Raw genomic sequence first — 20528 nt, 5'->3', positions numbered from 1 at the left:
ACACACACACCACACACACACACACACACACACACACACACACACACACACACACTACACACACACACACACACACACACACACACACACACACACACACACACACACACACACACACACCACACACACACACACACACACACACACACACACACACACACAACACACACACACACACACACACACACACACACACACACACACACACACACACACACACACACACACACACACACACACACACACACACACACTTGTTTGTGTGCTCAGACACCTACCTGGTCTATCTCCATGAGCTTGGGGAAGGCCCCTGGCCACTCAATGGCCACCTTCACGATGTCTGCCGGCGGCGGCATGGCTGAGGGGGGGGTGTCGGTCTCTCTTACTCACACCTCTGTCACTACTGCTGGAGGAAGCTCATCCAAACCTGCAGGACAAGAGTGAAGGAGAAGGAAAGAGAGGGAAGAGACAGAAAATGGGGCACATTAGTCAAGAACTAGGTCTGGTTACTTCAGGTGTTTGTTTGCATTAGCATCCTCCAAATACAAAGAGTATTATATATGACTATGGAGAAAGGTCAACAAGAACAATGCTGAAAAATACATAATACATGGGTACAGTGAAGCACTCTGCAGATACTCAACAGTAACTGATTTGGCAGAAGCAGCTCAAACCAATCATTCACTTTCATACAACATTTAAAGCTTCAGAGGAAATGACCTCCTTTCACCACTTTACTCTTATGTGTACAGACACACATTCACACACAAATGGCTTCTCACATTATCAGGAACATCTGAGGGCAGGTTTCTCGTCTGTAACGCATAAGGGTCTATCATCAGTGCTATAAAAACCACACATTCATTACCTGCCATCTCTAGACCTCAGCTAGAACACGCTCTCGTGTTTGTGTCACGGTTGACCTTAAAAGCTAAGCCCTTCATGCTAATTCCTGCATATAACTGTGCTTAAAATCATATTCAAATACACAGTTCAACATCCAACCTACTTATGCAAACTAAAGCAAACAAACTGATGTTATTTGTCCTGTCAATCGACTTCTTTCCAGCAGTAACCTAATTTAATTTGCAGTTGTTGACACATAGAACGAGCCGGTGGGGCAGATACACTCAAGAGCTTAATTCAAATCAAAGTTTAACTGCTAATGAGGTCACAGCAGGTGAGTGAATCGTAAAGTTACAGTGTTTTTTAAAGATCTACTTTGTTTCGCTGGGACCTTGCCCTAATTCAGTCATTTAAACGCAACAGAAAGACAGAAACCACCCAGTAGCATTTTATGACTTCCAGAATAAAATATGCGGCTCCTTTAAATCCCTGCAGTTTGGGAGATATCGCAGCTCCATCTCTCTTTTACTGAAGTAATGTTGCAGCAAGAAATCACACAAATACTTTCAAGTGTTGTTTTTGTGCTCTCCATGATAAGTAAAGAGGAATAAAATATGTACAAAAACCTGCTTTAATTGTTGCTTTCCTGCCCGTTTACTCTCTATTGTGGGGTACTCTTCTCTTCTGTGGTTTTGGATAAGCTTTGACAACTCTGAGTAAATTACCTATTCATTATCTGGATAACTAGGCTTAGCTTTGGAGTAAATGTTCGGACCAATATATATATATGAGCATGACACAGATATATTATATTGCATATGACATTGAGCAATATTTAAAAAGAAATGGTGGCATAAACGACGTTGAAGTCATATAGAAATGATGGCACCATTACATTTCCCAATCAAATTCCTGCTCTTTATGACAAAAACTCTAAATCAGTCTTTTCAAACCAGTAATACAAATTCTAGGAACATTTTTCAAAAGGACAAGGATGAAGGAGGACGAGGGTCAGACTGAAGAAGTGAAAGAAGAGAATTTGTTTCACATTCATTTCCCAGTGAGGTACAAAGAGACGGAAGAAATTAAAAAGGTACTTAAATATTTGTACGTGTAAAAATGCAACTGAAATTCACAAACAGAAATCGAAATCTGTACTTGCAACCACCCTACATTCGCATAGCAACAAGCACGTAAACACTCATATCTCTTTAAAGCAAACACACACACACACACACACACACTCTTAAATATTGAACTTGTAATCCCTGGTGGCACCGCCCTGGCTCCTGTGATATCTAACAGAGGAACAGGCAGGAGACTCTACCTGAAACCCTGTGGCTTTCCAAAATAAGCCAGTTATAAAGCCTCGCAGGGGAAGCTGGGTAAAGCCACTTCTGTGTGCTTGCAGGGGTTCTAATGAAGCCCACCAGCAGACAGTTATCAAGTGGAAAATGTACCGTATATACCCTCCAAAACGGACTGAGGATGGCATCAATCATTTGCCTTCTAGCCTGTTTAGAAAGCTTGGATCATCCTAGTTCCTGGTTTAGAAGCCTGTTTACATATTTAATCTCAATCCATTATGCATTAAGACTGGCTCCGAGTAACTCCTGGGAGAAAGCTATTGAGCAGACTAGTGTGCATAAACACAGGCTGAATAGTGATTCATAAAATGCGTGTGCACTAACACTGCACCACAGTTGCTTGTGTGTGTGAATGTCTGAACAGTGGATATAAACACACAGAGAGAGTATGTGTAAGCATGCGTGTGCTTTTGATGAGCATGTATCAATCTAAGGATTTTTACGTAACGAGACTGGCCTGGCATGGTGTGTGTGAGTCACCCCATAATGATCCACATAGCCTTTATTCAAGGGCCCGTTGCCATGGCAGCCGCTGCATCAATAGCTCAAGATGTGGATGCATCTTTCTTTCAGAAGCGTGTGTCATACTCAAGTCACGTTTGTCACAACTCCCCAAATATGACTCAATCCGCCCGTCTTCCTGGAGTTTTAAAGCATTGAAATATGACAGGGTATGATCATTGAACATTAGAGTGGTTTAATAACATATGCTAAATACTTTGAGAGACACTTCAGTGCATACAGCTGTCTCTCTGCTTCCCTTTCCCTCTGCCTATCCGCTGCAACCCTAATGCAGATAAATATAACTTGGGGTCACCATTCTCAGAAATGAAGGTTGTGAATAGGATGTGGAGTGAGCTAAACTTAAATAAAACAGATGAATAAAAACATCTGGATCAGCACATTCCTGCACACATAACACTTAACAGACTACCTGCATGTTATAGGATTATCAGCAGCAACATAATTGACTCTATGTAAGAATACAAAATGTTCCACACAAGACTTTGCCGTACATACGCACAGGATGTGTGAATGAGTGATTCATTCAGCTATATTCTACAACAGCATTAGTCACATTATCACTCTTCCACATACTGACTGAACACATGGAGAGGCAGTCGAGTTGGTGTACGCTGGAAAGCTGCCACTCTTGATGGACTCTTTTTAACCATGCAGTCTTATGTATCCCTCTATCTGAACTACTATTGGATGGATTGCTATGAAATTATTTTACATACATTCAAGGAAGCCTTAGGATGAATTGTAATACTTTGCTGTTCCTCTGATTCCCCAACTAGTGCCACCATGAGGTTCCCATTAGTGGTTTTATGTTTAATGCTTCAATATTTTTGTATTGATTGTTGAGAAAAACGGCAACAGACATTCATGTCTCCCTCAAGATGAAATATACACAGCTTGTCTGGTGGCGTCTCATTAGCCTCAGCTGTACTCTGTGTCTGATGCTTATTAGAAAATAATGGTATTCTTACAGCCTCACAGACATGCCAGCATGGATTTAGACTGTCTTGTTTCAACCCGAAAAAAAGAACCTAGGAATAATTGTAGTTCATGACAACCTTGCTAAAATTGTCTTAATTGACTTGGTGTCAAGAAAAATGAGCGCAAACACTTTCAGAGAGATTTTAAAGGACACAACCGGGTTAGCCAAAGCAATTGGGAAGAAAAAGCAAAGGCACACAAAAGATGCATCTCAAAACTGAGTCTCACATCTTAGATGATAAAATAAATAGACTGAGCTGCAATAAGGTGGAGATGCTTGTAGTATATATTAGTATTTAGAAGGCAATAGGTAGTTGTATAGCAGGCTACAAAGGCTTTTGAAACATTATTAAAGAAGACTTAAAAAAGGCTATATTACGAGGTTGTTTCATAAATTAATTAGGGCTGTCAGTCGATTAAAATATTTAATCGCAAATTAATCGCACATTTTTTATCTGTTCTAAATGTACCTTAGAGGGATATTTTTCAAGTTTTTAATACTCTTATCAACATATGAGTGGACAAATATGCTTTATATGTTTGTTTATTATCATTTGAACAATGACAAATATTCTCATGAATATTAAACACAACAACCTGAACATTACAAATATTCGCCTCAATTCAACCTGGAACCTCTCTCATACAATAATACTGTGTGTGTGTGTGTGTGTGTGTGTGTGTGTGTGTGTGTGTGTGTGTGTGTGTGTAGACACTGTGATGGATCGTTGGAGCTACAGTATGTGCAGCTCAAGGCATATATGCTCGAACGGGAGCTGCAATCATGTTGCGCGTACTATCCGTGCTGAGTGTGCTGACTTTTCGTACAATGTCCCACTGTCTGGCTACCTGCATAAAGTCAAGTGCTCGGCGCAGTTGTCGGCGAAATGTCATTGAAACAGCTCCTTATATCCGTTAGCGCAGCTAGCTAGCACCAGATGCTAACAACAACACGTAAGGTGTGCCTTGCTCGCGCGAGTCGCCCCACACATACACACCCTCCCGGTCCTCCCGATGGCCAGTCCGGGCCTGCCGGTGAGCGTGGAAGTGTGGTCTGCCACAAGCGGGCGGCAGGAGCGAGGCTGTCAGCATCAGCTTGTAGATGGTATTTTAAACTCGATGCGCTCTGAAACTACGGGGCGGCCGAGGACAAAAAATACACATGCGTTAATCGCGTTAAAATAATTAGTGGCGTTAATTTTTTTTTGCGTTAACGCGTTATTAACGCGTTAACTTGACAGCCCTAAAATTAATACAATTAAACATCTGATGATATCACAATTTGTACATCGCTACCCAAGATGTACTAAACCAAAATGATATTTGACAATTGAGATCATAAAGTTTCTCTGTGGGTTTAAATATATACGACTAACCTTCTGACTGAGGATTTGTCTTGTTTCAAGGAAAGCCGGTGTGTGTGTGTGTGTGTGTGTGCGTGCGTGCGTGCGTGTATTCCGAGCACCTTGTCATCATCTTCCGAGAACTTCAGATGACTCAGAGATGGACAGCCTTGAGGCTTATTGATTGAAGGCACACACACACACACACACACACACACACACCTATCTCATTGCTGACAGCCACAGTAAATCCCTTAAAAATGAGCTCAAATGTAATTGAGAGACACAGCGGCTCAACACACCACGAGCAGGGCTGAAAGTGCTAATTTCATCAACATGTTTTCCTGTGATCGACACACACTGCTCCAGGGAACAATTTCAGAGCAAAGAACACATGTTTCTCAGGTGTGTGTGTCTCAATATCCTATGTAAGTCATCATGAGTGTTTACTATAGCGTGGGTGGCCGTGTATCAATTCCCAGTCTGTCGCTGTGGCATCTCATCAGAGCCTCCTTACGGTGTAAATGGAACTTTGTTATCGAGCTTGCTGCTGTCAAAGCTCATTATGTAAGAGCAGGTGATCTGCAGCAACCTGGTTCAGTTGAGTGTGTGTGAGTGTGTGTTTATTTTACACTCAGGCTGATAGGACACAGAGCTCCCGTTTGTTTCAGAAGACACTTTTCTGTCCACACTTCCTTTATTTCCTCTCCTCTTTTCCACTGTTTATTATTTTTGTCTACTCCATCTGACATTTCTCCATTTCCTGCCAAGTCTCTTTCTCCTCAGTAAATACTATTTGCAGAGTTTGACCACAAAACATAAACAGGGCCGTTAAACATGAAATAGACAATTTTTCCCCCACTTATATCACACACATTTACAATCCTTTCATTGTTTTAATGGCCCTAATGTCCTGTTTGCACTAATGTGCTGCCAAAACCAATAGCACTCATCTAAGTGGGCTGCAGTCCAGCACATATTGTAATCTGTGAATGTGTGTGTGCAGTTAATCTGTCCTCAAGCACGCGCCCACCTGCCGAAACCAGAGAGGCATGTGCCGTAATTCTTCAAGATTAGCCACAAAAGAGTAGGTAAAAAGCTAGATCTCATGTTACCCTGTGATCTGATATGGTGCCAGAGGTCGAGATGGAGGGAACAAAACCATCAATAAAAAAGGTAAGAGGATAGGAAACAGAGAAAGAGAGAAGGCCTGTGATTTGTTGGGCAGCAGAAGAGTGCCGGGTTTCAGCTCAATAATTCATAACATGTAATGTGAGGGTCACACCGTCTGTGAAGGGAGGGAAAGGAGAAAGAGAGGAGATGGAGCCATGAAGGAGAGGAAGACAAGAGGACATGAGGAGACAGAGAGGGAGGAAGAGAGTGATAAGTCATAGAGATTAAAGGATGACAGAAGGAAAGAGTCAACATGAAATAATGACTTCAAAGGTAGATTAAGAAAAACTGAATAAACACAAGATGATTTCAAAATACAAGGCAGATGGACAGAGGAGGATAAAGGCAAAGCAGAACAAGTGAAGAAAAAAGATGATAAGAGCAAAAGACGAATGGATAGAGAAAGAAAAAGATATGCAAGAGTTAGAAAGTCATATATAACACTGCCTAAACGGTAAGGGACTTAAATAGTAACTCTTGACGTACAATCATTTTCTGCTTTTTAACTCTGTGACTTTGCCATTTATTTGCTTCATTACTTGTCCAGTTCTGCTAAAGAATACTTCATCACCACTTTCAAATAGCATAAACCACGCTCAAAGAACTTTCATTAAAAACCCCGGCATAACACGGTAAATAAAATAATAAAAGTTGGCTGTACACTCTTTGAAATGTGATTAACTTGTTAAGGCCTAGCTGGTGGAGAAATTGGAAAGAGAGAAAGCAAGACAGAAAAGAATATAGAGAGAGAGAGAGATAGAGGGAGACTGGGGGCATAAATATCAAGGGGGGGGGCAAAGTCTAAGTAAAGCACATCCTTTGCTGGCAGCTCCTCCTGGGACCTTTTACAATGAAGCCTAATGATGTGAGATAACATGAGGCGGCAGTTTTCAGTGAGACCAAGCAGCACAGCCTCAGCCCACACTTCACAGTATATACAAACACCTCTGAACACTTCTACTAAACCGTTAATCCTAATCTTTGCAACATTTACAGTTCAGGTGATTTTTTACCTGACCTCAGGCTTTGCATTGCAATACCTCAGTGTAGAAAAAATACTGTATTTCAAGTAAACATCATGCATTCAAAATCTTACTTGAAGTATAGTACAATAGGTATATGCAGCAACATATACTTAAAGTACCACATCTCACTTATTATCCAAAGTTGCCATTTCCCGAACAATATATATTATACCACTTGCTTATAATTAGTGATGCATTAATGCGTCTACGATTGTAATTTTTCAGTTTGAAAAAAAATAACAATAACTTTTTATACTGCCGGGTATCTGTAATAGTACATTATAATGTATCAGTTATAATTTGATGCCTGTATTATTAATTAATATGAACCTTTACAAGTAACTAATGTGGTCAAATAAATGTAAAGGAGTAAAAAAAAGTACAATATTTGCTGCTAAGATGTAGTGAGTAGAAATATGAAGTAGCATCAAATGGAAATACTCAAGTAAAGGACATGTACCTCAAACGTGTATTTAAGGTCACCTATTATGCAAAATCCACTTTTTCATGTCCTTTATACATAAACATGTAGGAAAAAGGATTCGCTCACTTTTTGTCCTGATCCATTTCTATAAAAACCTGTCTGAAAATGAGCTGATCAGATTTTGGCCACTTTATGATGTCATAACGATTTTTTGGCTTGTGTAACCAATAGCCAATAACCGAATCTCCTCCTAGAGCACCATTGTGTTCTTTTGAACCAAATATCTCTCAGAGGGGCGTGGGGAGTGGCTCCTTAATTTCATCGAAAGTAACAGACAGAGAATCAGCACTTTTGAAACAGGGCTGAAACAGAGGGGTTTATGGGATGCTTCAATGCACGATCTGTTTGGTATTTCGAGCCAAACACTTCAGAGACATGTTTTGTGTATATATGAGACCTATAAAATATTGATGAAAAACAGTATAATAGGGGACCTTTAAGTAAACTTACTTAGTTATTTTCCACCACTGCTGACAACACTTAATCTAGATTTCTCTGATCAGCCTGATGCATGCTGAACACCAAACTCCAACGCTTGTGATCCCACTTTGGCTCACCTTCAGACATTTTGACACATGATACATGTCAGGCCACAAATTCACTTTATTGATGCCTCTCTCTCTCCACCTTCTCCTGTCACATCAACTTTACTGCAACCACTTTGTCAACATGTTATGCGTCTCCCATCCCCTGTGTTAATAAATCTTATAGGGATGCTCCGATCAATCATTTTGTCTCTGATTGGATCAGAGCCCTTTGATATTGGATTTGTCCGAAACCAAGGCTGAGTCGATAAATACATTGAATTATGTGAATAATGCTACAATAGATTGACCGTTGCTCTAAATCTGACACACCTTATTATTCCCAAGCAACGTAATCCATAAACTGACAGCCATTTGAAACCATAAAGTTGATAAACTAGAATAAATGTCGATATGATACGATTTGCATTGGAAGTTTGAGGAAATTCATCCTCATAAAAGTTAATGAAACTGTGAAATCTCCAACTCACTGATTCTACTTTTTTACTCAAATCATGTCTTTTATCTAAAAAATCAACCATAAATGTGATGCTTCTTAAACCTCTAACCAGCAGACCATATCGACTCCCAATATAAGGATTTGTTTCAGACAACATACAGACAAGACTCTAAATAATGAAACATCAAGCTGTAACCAATATGGTTTTGAGAACATTCTAATCTATACCTCATAAACAGCAACAGAACATATTCAAAAGTTGGATTGAGCGGTAAACCAAGCATTCTAGCAATAAGGCCCTTTTCCTCACACATACCATGAAGCAAGTACCAGCATGAAAGCAGCCTGTCAACCAAAATCTTTCTGTGATGCTTCTGAAGCATAAAACAATAATCCTGATGAACATCCACACCTGTTGCTAAGGCTCTTGTGTGGTTAGAGTGTGAGCAGTATAAAGTTTCACAATGTAATGTGAATGTGGCTGTGTGTACTCATGTTTTAGTATATGCACAAGTCTGTGTCATGCCTGTGTGGGTGTGTCTGTTAACCTATGTGCTGGGTGGATTTCAAAAGAACCCCTTCTAGCTCTTCTGATGCCTCTACAAAGGGTCCGCGTCACCGCAGGGGCCTATGTTTGTGTGAGAGAGTGTGTGCGTGCGTGTGCGTGTCAGCCTACAAAAAGAGCACCCTCCTTTATCTGAGCGCTGATACAAAAGGCCCCCGACATGGTGCTGAGGACGAGTTATTGTTGCTCCCAGCGCGATGCCTTCAAACGCCTACACACACACACTAGCCACAGGATGGTCGCGTTACACCCTTGAGGTGAGGTGTGTGTGCTGGTCACAGTTCAAGAGAAACGTAACACCAAATTGAACATCAGTGTTTTACGACTCTTGTTGAAAGTTTAGAACTTGTCTGAAGTTGTACCCCCTCAGCCCTGTCAAAAAAACTCAAGTATCGCCTAAACAAAAGCACTGTTCATTTTACAAATGTATTCTTTTCCATTTCTTTTAGCTATTTTGCCACATACCGTTTCATTTTGCTTTGTATTTCATCTGCATTACTTGCAGCTCAACATTTCAAACTCTTTCCGAAACTTCTATAAAAACTGTTTCTCATTGATGTAACATACGGTTATATAACTTCTTTATCAACATCAATCTTATCAAATGAGTTAAGCTACTCAGAAATATTGCCACTGACCCCGTGGCAACTGCAGACATAAGCCCTGAATTGCATCCCTGTTAGTGTCCCGCTATAAAACATGATAGTAAAAGCGGACTCAACCTAAGAATCTTAAAAATGTCATTGTGTTATGCCCAATCCCTCCCAAATGCACACACACACACACACCCAACACCCAGCCAACACGAAAGCTGCTGGCTCTAAGACAAAGGGCTGGCAAAACAGCTACAAATAAAAGGAAGAAGACAAAAGGAAAAAGGGAAGGCTGATGTCAGGGTTCAGAAATATCGCTTCTAGATTTAACCAAAAGAGGAAGTGCCATGTTCTAAGAGACTTAACATGCATGTGTGTATACATACAATTTAAAAAGACCAAGAAAGTTTCTCAAACAGCATCAAATGAGGACATGTTTTTTTAATTTAATTCAGTAGGGTGTTTACTAAAGTTTCGGAGATAGGACTGACAAGCATCACAGCAGTATCTGTGGGCCTCTTAGCAGGCCTCTTTGTGTCATAAAGCCGCCCTGGTTCACTCTTTAATGCTGCAAACCAGGATATCCTGTCAAATGTCGGTACCAGCAGCTCGTTACAGCAGCCAACCGCCCCCCCCTGCAGAGAGGTGAGCCCGCTGAGATGACAACCAGTGTTTCTGCTGCACGTATACAGCTGAATCTACTGCAAGTGTGTCTAGACACTTAAATCTGCACACACGAGAGAAAGAGTGAAGCATGGAGCGCGTAGTGCTGAACAAGCGTAGCCTAAATCGTGTGTTGTGAAGCCAGCAATTTGAGGTAAACAAGTGAGTCAGAAACAATTAGAGGTACTTGGATGGCATTTTGAAAAGTACCCAGATAATCAAAACACTGGAACATTAAGAGACACCGAGGCGAAAAAAAACAAGACACTTGCCAGAGGGAAAGGAAATACAAGGCACGATTAGGCCCGCAGGCACACAACTAATCCATAATGTGTATTGTGGAGGAACTGCCAAGTAATTACTTCTCAATCCAGCAGATTTAAATATGCTCTTTCTTTATCCTTTCCTAAATCACAAACTACCACATTTCCATTCCCCCCGAAAAACCATGAGGCCACAAAAACTGAACTGTCTTAAAACATATCCTTTCTTTGAGATTTCCATTCTTCTCTGGTCAGATGTGGAAAAACTCCATCGATTCCCATCTTGGAACAGACAGCATTAATTGTATAAAGTACCCAAACATTTACTGCTCCAGACTGCAAACATCTAACCACAATGTTCGTGTCCACTGGTGACACACTGGAGAGGAGAGGAGGCTGCAGAGTGAGCCGAGCCGCACCCTGAGGCCTACTACCTCCTGTGTAACGTGAAGGAAGAGTAAAACACACCATGAAGACGCGAGGACTCACCCGGAAAACTTGACAACCAACAGGAGTGCTTCTCCGAGTCAACCTGCTTCCTGACGCTTAAGTTGTAGAGAAAGGGCAGCGCTTTTATAAGCAACTTAAGTCTGAGTATCTGCCTGCAAGTGCAGTGCCTTAAGCATCATAAGCCATTGACAAAGACTTCATAACGGTTAGTGCAGTGCTTAGCCTCGGGCCACAGAGAGTGCTGAGCGAGAAAGACAGAAGGAGGAAGTAGGCGTTTGTCGAGAAAAGAGGAAACGGGCCTGTCTGCCGAAAAAGCGGCAACATTCAAAGATAAGTGTCTAACTCACATGTAAAGAAATAACCAATGAATCCATTCCTAGAAATAAAAAATAAAAAATTAATTGAGCTGAATGGAATAATTAAGGAAAATCATATCTCATAAATATCTCATTAGTGTTCCCCTCCTCTAGTGCATTGCTGGGAGAATAAATTACTGCACATTTAAAGCAGCTTTGGAAATAGCTAATCTGGCTCTGTCCAAAGGAGACTAAATCCATAAAGCAGAAGCTGTGAAGCTCACTAAACAATGTATATGTTGATTGTTTAATCCAAAGAAAGGTTGATACATCGTGGTTTTACGGGGGGTTACAGTATGTGCCGGACTATTTCTTGACCAGTACAGTAAGTTCTTGATCCAACTTGTTGTATAAACACTTGAGGTTTTGTATTAATCAAACATATACCATTGGGTTTTAATTAGATTTGTTAGAGGTACTTTTTAAACTTGCAAGCAATTTCCCCCTACTTCCAAGCATAATGATGAACTAAGCTAAGGTTGCAGCTTCAAAACTGATGACAGATATGAGAGTTAATACATGTTTTTCCTTAAAATGTTGAACTGCTGCCTTAAAGATTAACCCTGTAAATTAATTCCACTCACATCCTTTTCAGTGTACCACCCTGCCACACAGACAGCTCGCCTACAAGAGACACAATGCTCAGGGAAGAGGATCAAGGAGTAGTGTCCATCTTAAGCTACAGTAGTACAAACAAAAAGACAGAGAAAGCCCCAGAAACCAATCTTAAACTAATTAAAATAAAGAAAATCCTCATCAACCTCGGGTTAAGTGTTATTGCTTTTTACAGCCAAGTAAGATTTAATGGTGCATTTTCACTGTTGTACAAAGAAGTCCAGAGAGCAGGTGATTACCAATAATGCTTTGACTTCCCCCCCAATCACAAATGATGCAACAGATTCAGAACAGCCCTATACCAGCGCCAGCAGAGTGAGTCAAATAAAAACACTGTCAAAAAGGACCAATGAGCTAAGAGGTTAAATTAGCTAAATGAAATATTTGATTTCAGTCTCCGAGCTCAACGGGCCATCTGTGCAAGTGTCACAAAAACAGATGTTTACTCCACCCATGCTGAGGTCAATTTTGGTTCGTATGAGCCTCATAAACACGAGAATACAGGACTTTTAGTTCTGACACGAACTCCCCGAGAGCCTCAGGAAGACAAAGATCCAAGTTGGAAACATTTCAACACAGCAACACCAGCAAAAAAACAAACCAATAGAAACATGTAATTTCCTTTTTTAGTTTTTGTCTCAGGGAAATAGGCGAACAGAGACGAGGCCCTGAGTGCGTTAAGCTGTCATGTGTTTAGGTTTGGCCTCAGTGACATGGAGACCTGAGGAAGTGAAAAGTGTTTAGAGGACCTTTGACACTAATGTATCCTTGAAAGACAGCCAAGACTGTTTTTTTCTCGCAATCTACACACACTTTCTGTCAGGGAATCTTAAACAGAGTGAAGTCTGCTGAGTCAGAGATCTCACAGGGGACTTTTTCAAACTCCTTGTCAAAGCTTTAATAATCTATCCAAACTATCTCAGCTCCCTCGTGAATACCTTTCCTCTGAGTTCTCCGTCAGCCCCACTGACCTATCCAGGATGCTGCTCTCCGTTTCACTCGACAATCTTTCAAAATCACCCTTGTCATCCATTTTTCAAACAACTGCTGCTCTTGTCAAAATCCCCTCACTTCATCAAAGCCTGAGACTATACCCTACCATATCTTTGATATATACTCAAAAAGCTGTAATGTAAAATTGCATTGCCAAACAGGCTGAGCCCTGACTTGATCGCATGGGGATACAGAGAGAGGTGCATGACAAAATGTTGAAGGCTACCAGTATTTTTAGAGGTTTCTGGAAGAATAATCTCTAGATTTCTAGTTTTCTAGGTTACAAATAGCGAAATATTTCAAGTTATTCTATGTCAGTCCTAAACCAAGTTCAGTTCAATGTTATATATAAAACAGAGAAAGGCCAGGTAGTCTCCATTTTCTCCTTTTTATTTTTGGCACGATAAATTCCAGTGATAATTTATTGGTTGATCCTGTTATTCATTTGTGAAGTAAATCCAATACAAAGTTAAACGTAGTTTTCTTGTAAAACCCTAGTGTGGAAAAGTGGATTGTGTATATAACTTTTAACAAATTTGACTCAAGGGGGTTTAAGCTCTGTACCACCTAAGATCTAAGACCCTCAAGAGCATCACCAAAAAGAACTCAGGATGGTTCCCTTTCTCAGGACAGACTTGAATGTCGTGTTTACAGAACAGACCGACATAATGAAAAAACAATTTAGACAATCCATGATGAGTGGATCCAAGAAAATGTCTAAACAGTTAACAGGCACTCAACCAATGTCTTCAAATAAAACATTTAAAAAAAACTTCCTGTACTCCCTTTGAGTATGAAACCAGCCATTCGAAAGATTTTTGACTGATAATTGAAAAAACAGCCTGATTATTAATCAAAATAGCTGATTGTTTTGCATTATTCAAACCATAAAAACAGACAGTTATCAGTCAGCTGTGACTATTGTTGGTGATTCAGAAATCTAAGCTCTGTGTATTAGACTGACCGACAATATCAGACAGGTGTTGACGTCATTCGCTCGGTAAGTGTTTCATAACCCGTTTTCTTATTCACAGATTTCTTTTTCCCATTTTTTAAACATGAAGTGAATCTGCACATTCCCACATTCTGCTTGCAGAGGAGGTTGTCAGCCAAAGATAATTCAACAACACCTCAGGGAATCATAAATTATTCAAAACTACATCCACATTTATTCCACTTGAAGAGGAGTAACATGCTTTATTTGTAATTGTCAAAACCCAGTGGTTAGCATTGATGCATTTTAAGAAAGCTGGACCCCTTTTTAGTTTCCAAACTGCACATCACCCTGCCAAACAACACCTCACAAGTAGGTGTATGATCACACAACGTTCCCAAAACAACACAAGCTCTCAAAACAGAACGGCAAGCAACTCATTTGGCATTGTTCAAAAAACAACTGCCTCTGGCAGGACGCTTAGTTAACATATGCTAACTGTATTTATAGAGACAAATAAACACAAGCTAATAGCCTTTAGAAATACAGTGTCGCAGTATTTCCACAATGAAGATGATCCCGGAGACAAACAGACTTCCTGATTGGAAGAGCCTGAGGAGGAAGCCTGAACTGGATTACAAGGGGACTTCATGTACATGATATATAATTATCTTGATGGGCCAAACTGCATCAAATTGCAGTTTGGAGTCAAGAAGAATATCATCGACACAAATCCTTGTATGCTGGTACAGTCTGCAAACCATCAACATAATGCATAAGTACATTACAGAAATGTCAATTTAAAACACTGTAAGGAGAACATGACTAGAGTTTTTTGCGAACGGTGGCATAACGTCCCTCCCTTATATGGGACAAAGACATTTGAAACACAGGAGTTAAGAGCACACTTACCCAGTGAAATATAAATCACACCTTTCATTCGGAGTAAACGCCCCAGCAACAGGGGTGAAGAGGCCCAGTTAATGGACACACGACCTGCTAGCAACAGCAGCTACTTAATTGGACCAAACACTCCTGGGTCTAACTTACTGCATAACATGCCAAGTAGAGCTGCACTGTTAGTTGGGTCTCACTGCCCACGAGTTGTGCAAATATCCTCTTATTATCCTCTGCGATACTTTATAATAGTAATAATTGGAACATGGTCATACAGGCTAATGGGCTGCTGACTCCCTGCTTGTCTCACAGGAGTTTTACTGCACTGAATGAACTATGATAAAAAATAAACTCACATTGGGTAAACACAACAACAAACTGCAACTGCAAGGGTATTGGGATATTTTTCACAAATATAACTTGTATTGAGGTGTTGAGAGTTATATGAGATGTTTAAAATGACTCATATCTGTACTGTCAACACTTGGCTAAAGTTAGATGGTTAGCTAAGCATAGGAGAAACAGCTCAGCCTGCTCAGTCCAAAGGATAGCAGTTATTGCCTTTCATGAACCTCCTTTCAGTACTTCCAATGCTTATTTCTCACTACTTGTTGTTTTAACCTCATTAAAGTTTGGACTTAACACACTTCAATTACTAAGACAATCTGGTAGGCAGATGTGTTAACTGTGGACAAAGCCTAAAGATATTAAAATGACCTATATCCTGAGATTTGGCCTCACCGCCCAGCCCTTAGTAGAAAATAGATTTACATAAACAAATAGTGGGTAAAAATAAACACCATTATATGAAGTCATGATTGATCAACACTGATCACTACCAAACATTGTATGTGTATAACAGCCAAATGCCATTATCTCATAATCAACATCATAACCAATTAATTAATGTATTATAATTGATCGGATGTTTACAGCATCCAACCTCTGAGTTACAAAATGCTAGGAAGTGAGCAGAGGCACATTGTTCACAAATGACATTTACCACTGTTCCCTGATCAATCAACTCATGATATTTTTGGAGATTTAAGTGCTTATGAAACATGACCTGTACCATTAAAATACCCCGGTGTGTATATTTTAATCCTCTGCGCTCGCAGCTTGTGTATTGAAGAGAGTTACGTAAGGGGGCTAATAATGTTGTTTTTTCCTCCACTGCCTCGCTAACTGAAACACAATAGGCTATGTGCTCTGTTCAAACACAATCTCCTTTTCTCTTTAGATTTAAAAATAACATGCCATCCTCCCCCATTACATAACTCAATATCAGTCAGCATCAAGGTCAGCGGTGAGAGCTTAAAAACAGAAAAGAGTAGCACAATTAGGTGTTTACCCTGGAAGCTTTTTCACTGCCTGTTAGGAGAAGAGTGTGTGTGCATGTGTGAATGTGAGAAAGTCCACAGGCCTAGTGAGTCACTGACAGCATGACCTTCTTCTCTAAGGCTTCTCATCCCTGCTCGAAGCAGCCTGTCCAGGTCAAACACTCGCTCTCCACGGTGTACTTTTTTCCAAACCAACAGATATAAGAAGATTGAGCTTTGGAAATACTGCCTGATTTAATATAGGCTTTAAAAGTTCATAACAACCAGGAAAGTTTTCTGCAGCAGCAAAAACTTTGCAGGGCTTGTTGGATACAATAGTATAAATAATCAAATAGACATTAGCATATATTTAAGTTGCAGGCAGAATGAGATCCTAAAAAATGATAAGAATTTGCTACATCGTAAATAAGACTAGAGTTACCATGAAAGACACCCCCCCAAAAAAAGATCTGCACATCAACCACTCGCCCATTCTGTCCTTCACCAGAAGGCTTTTATGGACCTCAGATGAAATTCTGAGGCTGATAACAGCGGTTTCCTAAACCTTAAATTGCCAGAGATGTGGGGTAAGGAGATAAAATGTCAGCTATGCTTTGTACGTCCCCAGAAGCCCCCACAGTGGCTGGTCTGGCTGCAGGCGGAGGGGTCTCTGGTGTAATCAACTCGCATAGTTGGACCATTAGGGCCGAGCTGGAGGAAAAAAAGCCTGGATGCCTAAAGGAAAAGACTAGACTGGAATGTGACTGTCATAACACTGAAAACAGCAGCAGTAATCATTATGGAGGGGATTTAACCACATGATTATTGCGGTATAAATGTAGCATTGTCTTGTAAATATTTTTACTTGTTAGGGATGAACTGATTTATCTGCTGAACATCTAGCTTATTTCCCAAAATGTAAAACAAATCACTTCAAATCCAGCCTTTGGCCCTTAATATCACATTTAGTATGTAGATAATTATAATAAGTGCAACCAAAAATGAAGCATGATATATTCTATATAATTGAATATGAACGATTGTTAAAGAGTGGAACAAACTTCAGGGATTCAAAATAAACAAAGCTAAAGAGAGTGCCTTATTTCAAAAGAAAGCAGTTTGTAATGCAGAAAAAACAACATCAAAGTGCAATTCTTCAAAAGCAGCAGAGAGTGGTGGGAGAGGATGGGGGGGGGGCTTCTCCCTGACTGATCACTGGAGACAACAATGATAGGAGCCTCTGAGGCCACGCTTCAAGGAACAGGCCATCCTGAAAAAGTTCACTTGACCCCTCTGTGTGTGAGGATGTATAGAGGGGATGGGTAGGGACCACACAAAAACCCTGCCAGGTCACATGACCGAGGCGGGGATGAATGGTGCTTTTTGGTTGGTCGGAGAGGGAAGTCATGGAAACAGGTCTATAGTCCCATTGTCTAACTGTGGGGCCTGCCTGTGTGTGTGTGTGTGTGTGTGTGTGTGTGTGTGTGTGTGTGTGTGTGTGTGTGTGTGTGTGTGTGTGTGTGTGTGTGTGTGTGTGTGTGTGTGTGTGTGTGAGAGAAGGCAGGAGGCGTTGTAGCTTCAGGAGGGACTAGCATTGCATTCTTCATTCACAAGCAGAAAAATGCCTCCATCATAAAGTGACCTTGACTACTCCGGCAGAACAGCGAGCGAATCCGAGCATCTCTCTTCTCACACCCCCTCTTATTCAAGAGAGAAGGCAAACAACCACATAAACATGAACTGCCTAATGTCTATACAAACACTGACACAGTTCATGTTATGAAGCTGGGCCTTCATTGAAAAAACAGACATTGCATTATGACCGGCTCCAGTTTGTGTAACTGCATTGTGTAACTAATCAAACTGTATGACCCCGGGGGACATCAATAACTCTTCTCCAACATAGCGCCATGATGTTTTATCCATCACATGCCTGCTGGTCTGGACCATACAAATGCTGTTATGGAATACAATAAATAACTCTTACAAATACAGCGAATGGAAAATCAAGTTGCTTTGAGCTCATGAAATGTTTTAAAAGAAAATAGGTAGAAACTCCACACGCATTCAGTAAGGTGTAAAATGCAGTCTAGCAGGGTCATGCACAACTTGATTTTACTAAGAGTTTGGAAATGAACCAAAACGGATCACATAATTCCTTAGAGTGCTAAAATGACACCCCAGACAGCAGGAGGAAAAAGGTACCAGCGGTTATTATGGAAGAGATGCTCACACAACTACAAGTGTACACACAAGCATAACAAAACAGATGTAAAACGCCCCTCTGTGGGGCTTCTCATTCATAAAAACACAGAGCTTGTTCCATCTCTTAACGGGATTAACGCTGTTCATAAGGAAGATAATGATGGCAAGTCTTCTATGATCTAATTGTAAACCAAACAGGCAGGTGCTTTGAGGAGTTGAACACACCCACGGACCCACAAAAAGAGTAGTGCACTCTGCCGACCAAACATGAGTTGTGTGGAAGTACAAGAATAGAGCAGTGAGGATTATGCAAGAACAATACTGTAGCTAAAGGCTTAGTTTCACTCATTTTAGAGAAAAGGGATGGCAGAGTGAGGTAATTACTTTAAGTGTTAGGCTTCATACGTTATGGTGCACATCTTGTTCAACACGTCTCTTTTGAAAATGGGTGAACACAGGAGGGGGGGGGGGGGTTGTAATCAGGGTGAACATTTTGAATCTATCTATCTTGTTCACTGTATGAGTGCTGTCATGTTGTTGTCACTGTTACATATCCTCACCATACAAGAGAGGAACATTTAACAGGAAATGTTACATAAAGACAAGAATGATGGTATTCAAACATGAAGTTTAAGTAGACACATTTGATGATCTAGCCGGCAGAGAAGATTGTTGAGAAAACTGCAGCATAACTTCCCTACAAACATATTAAAAAAACGCTCCACTTAGAATAGTGTGGTGTGGATATATCGACAAAAAAAACTACATTTTATCCAATGCAATCATTCTTTTTAAGAACATGGACTTTTTCCCCCTCATTAAAAACCCGGAGACCATGAATATGTAAATATTGTTCATTTCAAAAGTCAAACTAATAAAAAATACTTCACAGGTTGGGGGGGGGGGGGGGGGGTGGTGTTTCCCCACATCACATTTCTGCATATTGAAGCACAGTTGGCGTACAAATGAGTTACGATGTCACAGAATCCTGCTTGTTCCTGCACATCTTAAACAGAGACTGTTTTTAGTTTTGAAGAAACATATGGTCAAGGATTGTTGGGTTTTGAAAAAGATCAGGCCTAACATTTTAAATTGGCAAATCTCCAGCTTTGTAAAAACACACAGATGATTCGAGGTATCTTCCAGCCACAGGCATTTTCATGTTGCATGGTTATACAGAAAGCATTACAGTTATACCAACAGTCTTAGTGGGGGTTAAAGCTAAAAGGCAACTGGTTCGCTGATGACTAGAGAGCTTTTTCAGACATGCTTTGTTACATTACAGGAGATTAACTCCCTCTGCTCACATTGCTGGCATGCCTGGCATGTGCCCCATTCAGTTAAATAGGATGTGAAGGATTGGGCATCCCAGGTCGGGGAATTTCCATTGCAAATGATTGCCGAGCCACCAAGGCCATGTTTTCATTTGGTTCAGTGTTTGGACAAACATACACAACCAAGATTGCTTTCAGACATTTGGTATCAGGCAGAAGCCATGCAGTCGTACACACAGGATGTTGGTGTATATTTTTGCCAAAGTGTTTGCAGTGCAGGTTTTTCCCATGAAACTCCAGTGCACAGAGAGCTTCTGATATGTTGGGTGCCTCGCCAGCGTCAACACAGAATGAAAAGGTCTACACACACAGTGAACAAACAGTGCTTCAGCATGCCATCAGCAGAAATAAAACATAAATCTTTTAGAATGTAGTTGTGATAGAATCCAATTATATTATTTGTGGTGATTTGATTATATCATGCTGTGCTACCCTGCGCTGCTAAAAATGTGACAAAACCTTTCTGGCATAGTTTTTATTGTCATCGTCGTCTTTGAATTGAAAGTACAAGACGACCCATTTTTTGGTACAAGCACAATGTTTTTAGCCAGAAATCTGGTTGGTTAGATACAATTGGGTTATGTTCCTAAAAGAATAAACAGCATGTTTTATTTTT

General features: G+C 40.5%; 1 protein-coding gene across 3 annotated transcripts in view; it reads right to left on the bottom strand.

Annotated features, from left to right (window-relative positions):
* The window catches only part of elmo1 (engulfment and cell motility 1 (ced-12 homolog, C. elegans)), a 93047-nt gene that overhangs the window by 60948 nt on the left and 11571 nt on the right, over positions 1–20528 (bottom strand). For 2 of the 3 annotated variants that reach the window (XM_034124473.1, XM_034124475.1), the window contains exons 1-2: positions 11299–11507; positions 279–427 (exon numbers count right to left, since the gene is read on the bottom strand). In XM_034124473.1, the coding sequence (XP_033980364.1) occupies positions 279–356 (78 nt within the window). In that variant the 5' untranslated portion in view covers positions 357–427; positions 11299–11507. Of the gene's footprint in view, positions 1–278; positions 428–11298; positions 11508–20528 lie in introns of those variants that run through there. The other variant, XM_034124474.1, reaches the window with a different exon arrangement.

The sequence above is a fragment of the Trematomus bernacchii genome, unplaced genomic scaffold (genome assembly GCF_902827165.1).
Source record: "Trematomus bernacchii unplaced genomic scaffold, fTreBer1.1, whole genome shotgun sequence".
Classification (NCBI taxonomy): Eukaryota; Metazoa; Chordata; class Actinopteri; order Perciformes; family Nototheniidae; genus Trematomus; species Trematomus bernacchii.
Note: the sequence above shows the minus strand (reverse complement) of the source record. Positions and strands in the feature narration are given on the sequence as shown.